Source organism: Gavialis gangeticus, unplaced genomic scaffold, assembly GCF_001723915.1.
Source record: "Gavialis gangeticus isolate Ggan-Ray unplaced genomic scaffold, GavGan_comp1, whole genome shotgun sequence".
NCBI lineage: Eukaryota > Metazoa > Chordata > Crocodylia > Gavialidae > Gavialis > Gavialis gangeticus.
Genome location: NW_017728995.1, coordinates 37299311 through 37305080, shown reverse-complemented (window position 1 = coordinate 37305080; position 5770 = coordinate 37299311). Strand labels below are relative to the sequence as shown.

Genomic DNA, 5770 nt, shown 5'->3' with positions numbered 1-5770 from the left:
AAGGTGCCTGCATCCCAGGCCCAATAAAGCCATTGCTGCCACACACTGAACTAGTGGTTGGCATCAGTGCTCGCCAGTCATCTGACCTGGGTCCTCTTTCCTGCCAGGGGGTCGAACATGATGATCTTCTGTGGTCCCTTCCCACTCCACGGTCTATGGATCTGTGCATTGCCAGTGCGCTCTCCCACCGTGGTGGGACCCCACTCATTCATAGCTGGGTGTCTCAATTCCCAGCAGAGCTGGAAGAGTCTACAGTCATCTCCAAGCACAAGGATCTCTGCTGCACCATTTACAGGGATGGGGATTGCTCTCCCTTGGCCTTTTGGCTAGGGTAAGCGAGATTCAGGGGCATCTCCAAGGCCGCTGGGTTTGGGGCCTGCATGTAGGCTACTTGTCCTGGATTTGGGAACAGCTGAAGCCCCAGGCTGACCAATCTGGGAGGTAGGGTACTTGCTGGTGGTTGCACCACACAGCCTTCAGTGATTGAGCTCAACTCAGCCAATAAGATTCAGAACTGCTTTGTCCCAAAATGAGAAATTACAAAAGTCACAGTAGATGGCGGGGTGAAGGATGCCCAGCTGTTTGCTGCTTTGATTCAAAGGGCCCTGCTTGCACAGTAGGGAGGAACGCAGTGGGGTTCAAAACAGCTGAGCAGCTGCGGCCCTTGAAGTAAGTGCCATAGCCAGCAACTGGAGCATGGAAGTGGTCCCATGCAGCTGCTGGCTGTCATCACAGTTAGCCCTGGCTATTTTGCAAGCTTGTATTATTGTAGGGAGCCAAGCAACTCAATTCTATGAAGAACCCAGGTTTACTTTAACATCTTAATACTTGTGTTCACTACAAGAAGCGCTGTTTGGCTGTCACCTCCTTGCGCACGTCAGTGGAGGCAGCTTCAAGTTCATGCAAGGTCCCAATCCTGTTGCTCTTCAGCCCCATCCTGCATGTTAGATCTTTCTGTTTTTAAGCCACCCTTTCACTGGGCCTGCTGGCATCTGTGACCACCTGCTTACCTACTTCCACAAGCAGTCCTGTGCTTCCATCCAGTCTAACTCCACCCTTTCAAGTCTCTCTTTAAAACTTACTTTTTCATCATGCATACAAAGCACTCCGCTCATATCGGTGAGGCAAGTGATCTTCCAACCAACTTGCACTCTGTTTGCCTATTTTGTTGCATCCCATCTGCTCACAGATGACACATACAAGGGGTCCTGATCCCTTGGTGGGGTTCCTAACCATCACCCGAATGCAAGTAAGTCCACAAACACCACGTCACTTCTTTTTATTGAGGGTTACACAACCTTTCATTTGACTTGAGAACAATAACAATTTGGCTTTTCGGCTTCAAGCACTGGTGAGTCATCTCATGATTAAAGCATTATGGACACGTTATTTGACACCTGATAAACAGTTTCTTGTACAGCTGTACAAAGTGGTTCTCTAAATAAATAAGCCATGAGAATATGCCCACTTTGAAAACCTTATTGGAAATAAGTATGTAAACAGTCCCAGCCAGCCTAGTGCTTGCTGCAGTTTAGCATGGGCCTAGTGGTGTCCGATGCTGAGGTCCGTGACTTTGCTTTACTGAGCAGATTCCGTGATTTGCAAAGGACGAGGCAATGATTAATTGGTGGGTCAACTGGAAGTGGCCTTCGGTACAAGTCCAGAGTAAGACTCAAACTCACAGTGTGGATCCATAGCAAAATATCTTAAAATACTCTGCAACTTTTCCCTGGACCTCAGTGCTCCAATGGTAATTCCTCAATGCTCAGCGTGGTAATTCCTGTAGTATACTGGGAAATAATACTGCACTCTTCAGGATAACAAGATTATACCTGATACTCACAATGTTGTTCTGCATGCCTCAAACACCCCCTGTGTTTAAGGGGATAAGCAGCCATGGAAGAGATCCAAATTCTTTTCCTGGTTTTGCCACAGGCTGCCTGTAAAAAGTCCTGTGATCATAGCACGCCATGGAGAGAACTGCCTTCTGTATCATAAAACAGTTACAAGGTATACTAGGATGCTATGGTACTACGGATTGTGTAAGTACTAGCATGATAAATACTTCTATGCATTTTCTGTAAGGGTCTTCAGTACATTAAGATATAAACATTAAAGAGGGCATAATAACCACTTTACAAATTTGGCACAGAATGCAGTGAACAAAATTATTTACAGAAATAATTAGCAGCATAGGCAAGGGAACTGACCTAAAAATACATTTGGTGCACTATAATGATACTTTCAGAGCTTGTTCTGTAATAGAAAACATGAAAGCTGCACTAGAAAATGAAATACAGCCTATATGCATGTCCATCATTAGAGGGGAAAAAATAAACTCCTACAATATAAAAAGCTTTTTTCACAGGGAACAAACTGCCAAGTAAGGGCATCTCCTTGTGACTATGCAGTCTGCCAAATTTCCTGTCAAAACTTGGTACCATAAACTAACTTAAATTCCTTTTCTTTGTAACACTGGTGTTTTAGATGGAACAAACTATATTCATTCCAATCCCTTTTGCACAGTCCTGTTCTCTGAGAGGACATATTATTGTTACTATACACAGTGCTATGATGATGGTGCTCACATATGAAAAAATACTGCATTATGATTGTAATCTGCCCTAACGACTCTGATGAGCTTCTGGATGCTAAGTTCATTAATGCATGTGACACGGTAGAACTCAAAAAGAGAACAAAACTCAACAAATCAACCATATACCTGACAGCCTTGAACGACATGGTAGGTGTTTTGTTATAGACATCTTCAGCATGTTTATCAGCTGATCTAGTTCTCTGTCCACAGGAAAATTAGCCTGGTTTTAAAACTGTCCTCAGTTTATGAAGAATGAACAACTATTGCACACCTAAACAGAGTCCATCCAGAAGAGGTCTGATGCATGGTGGTGAAGGTAATGGGAGAAACAACATGGGTGAAGCTTGCATTACCACTGCCTGGGATGTATGGGTCTGTGAATAAAAAGGGGACTTCAGTCTCCAGACTCACTGATCCTGCAACTTTCTTCAGCACAACATTAAATAACTAAAAAGATAAATAAAATCCCTAAATGCTCTGTTGATTTCTGTCCAGCTGAAGGATGGATAGTCCTAACTGACTTTTCCATTTGTCACTGAACAGAAATGACAGTTGTGGTGGATCTTCCATTGTCAAGTGTGGAAATATTAAGGTCTCATTCTTGAACAAAACACCACATTCTTTTACGTTTGTGCCGATTGTTCCAGGAGTAATAACAAACAGTTTGCAAGCTGGTTTTCTCTCAGTTTGTGTTCCACCACAGGTGTTTGCTAGGTGTTCTAGTGTTTGGCAGAAGGTTTGTAGCTCAGTCCCAGCCATATCAATCACTTCTATTTGTGGATCTTTCTTACTGATATTCAACAGAAACCTGGGAGGCATGTAAGTGTGAGCAAAGAGGAGAGTATAATGTGCTCCATGGCTCAAAGACTCTGGAGAATGTATGAGCTGTTCTAAATGAGCCAGGCATGGGATCAACCCTCCTTGGTGTAAACACCCAAACACAAAGGCACCAAGAACATTGAAAATGATGATAATGGGTTTCCATTTTATGGTTCTGTTGTGTGATGTAATTAATAGGACTAGTGGTAAGATCAGAGGAATAAGAAATCGAGGTTCTTGGTGACTGAACAGGGAAAGAAATACCAAAGGAACAAAATAGAATGAGAGTAGTGCTAGCTTGCTCTCAGGATGCACCAACACTGTGGATGACTGATGACCATGCAGTTTGATCCATGATAATGGATGGACGCACCTCCTTAGCATTTTCAAACCAATACTGATGGCCAGAATGTGTAGGATCCCAAAGAGTATTAGCCCATTGACTGCAAAATGAGTGACTCGTGGATGGCTCCCATGCTGTGCAAGGTTATGGGGATTAAGGTTATAACTAAGAAAATTAAAAGGGGTTACAATTATATTCTGGTTTACTATAGCTGTAATGCTGAAGGGTTTGACCTTTTCAGTACTGTTTGAGCTAGCCTCTGATTGAAAGGAGGTAAAATATAGCGTGTCAGCTGCTACGAAAATAAAGGCAGTGAGAGTTGCGCTAGGAACAAGCTTCAAGAAGTGCTTTGCAATGGCTCTAATGCTGTGCCGAGGAGTGATATTTAAGCCTGTCCAGTAAAGCAGTGGCATTAAAGCAAATGCCAAAAAAGTTGGCCTGTTGAAAAACCCAGCCGCTGTTATAATCCCTATGAGACTGCTACGAGTATGTTTTGCCAGACTGGTGTCAGACTCTCTTGCAGACGCTAGTAACATAAGCAAGGCAAAGAGAAGTCCTTCAAGTGTGTTGGTAAATGTCCGTGTGAAAAACACAAGTGTGATATAGGACCCGGCAAGAAGAATGAGTGCGTTCCACCGATCTGCTCCCCAGAATGGAGCTAGCCGATACACAGTATAGTCAAGTATGAAAGAGAAGGTGGTGAGGAGAAGGCGAGGTGCTACAAGAAGGGTGTAGCTGTTGATGCAGTTTGGCCAGATGCCCAGCTGCTGCAAAAACTTGATCACCCAGTAGGTAACTCCAGATGTTATTAGAGGGAATACAACTGTTCTGCAAGGAGAGCTGGAAAGGAATTCCCAAGGATAATAGACCTGTAGGTCTAAAATGTCTCCTAAGGAGGGAGAGAGGTAGAGAGAAGAAAAGTAGGTAATACATTTTGGTAGATGATCACTCATTCATTAAACATACACCCGATCTGGAGGATACTGCTTCTTATAACACAACTGTAACCACCTCAGAGGGCAGATTGATTACTCTGTTATTCACTGTGGCCGTTCAGAACTTTATAATGCCAAAAGGAATAGAAATCAGACCCTTGTATTCCCAAACGTAAGTCTACCACCAGCCAACCTACAGGAGACTCTCTGCTTGGTATCAGCAAGACAGAACCAAGGATGTAGCTGAGTGGTGATCGTTCCATACAGTAGAGGCACAAGTTTGTGTTACAAGCTACTGCGTATTACCTTCAGAAACTATGTTATAGATGGCTCAGGGTATTAGAGTTCACGTGGGACATGAAAGCTAGGTTGCATTCTTTTAAGAACATTCACTGTGGAAACTTCATTCTTGAAAAAAGTCTAAACAATTCACATGTTCTGCACTAAATGTAAATTAGGCATGGCTTTGTTATTAGTCCAGCACAACTACTAGGTAATAAAATTAGGGCCCAATTCTATGGTTACAGGTTTTCCTTGCCAACTGCGGGGGTTAGCTTCCTGGAAGTTCCCGTGGTTGGTAAGACCAAAGGCTTATGGGAAAAGTGTGGTTAAGGACTTGCATGCAGCCCTGGCTGGGCCAGGTTGTGGGACCATCTGAGCCCAGTGGCAATGAGAGCCACCCGCCTGCATCTCTGGACGAGCGGGTAAGTGGGGGGAGAGGGGCCCCTGTAGGAAGGGAGCTGGGCAGGGCTGGGGCTGTTGCCCAGCCAGGTCGTGCTTGGGGCCCCAGTGCGGAGCAGGACAGGGCCGTGGGTGGCTCGTCCAGGGGAGGGGGAGGGCTGCTGCAGGAGGTGCATCACCGGGGCAGCACAGGGCAAAGAGGTGGACGAGCAGATCCCTACTTGGCTTCTCTGCTCCCTGCAGGTTGCTGGGGAGGGAAGCAGGGCACAGGGGTGAGTGGACCTGCTGCTCCTTGCCACCACAGGTAGGGCAGCGAGGTGCAGATGCAGGGAACAAGCTGAGCACAGCTGCAGCCCACTCTTACCCTGTGCAAAGATGGGGGCCCCTGTGCCCCCC

General features: G+C 45.3%; 1 protein-coding gene across 1 annotated transcript; it reads right to left on the bottom strand.

The window, feature by feature from the left end:
* Positions 1-1262: 1262 nt before the first annotated feature.
* On the bottom strand, positions 1263-5550 carry PIGZ (phosphatidylinositol glycan anchor biosynthesis class Z). Its single transcript, XM_019503533.1, has one exon. The coding sequence runs from the start codon at positions 4709-4711 to the stop codon at positions 3065-3067; it is 1647 nt and encodes a 548-aa protein (XP_019359078.1). The 5' UTR covers positions 4712-5550; the 3' UTR covers positions 1263-3064.
* Positions 5551-5770: the final 220 nt, after the last annotated feature.

What these genes read in the sequence shown, in the direction of transcription:
- PIGZ (XM_019503533.1), bottom strand. Translation starts at nt 4,711, where the DNA reads ATGAGTGATCATCTACCAAAATGTATTACCTACTTTTCTTCTCTCTAC.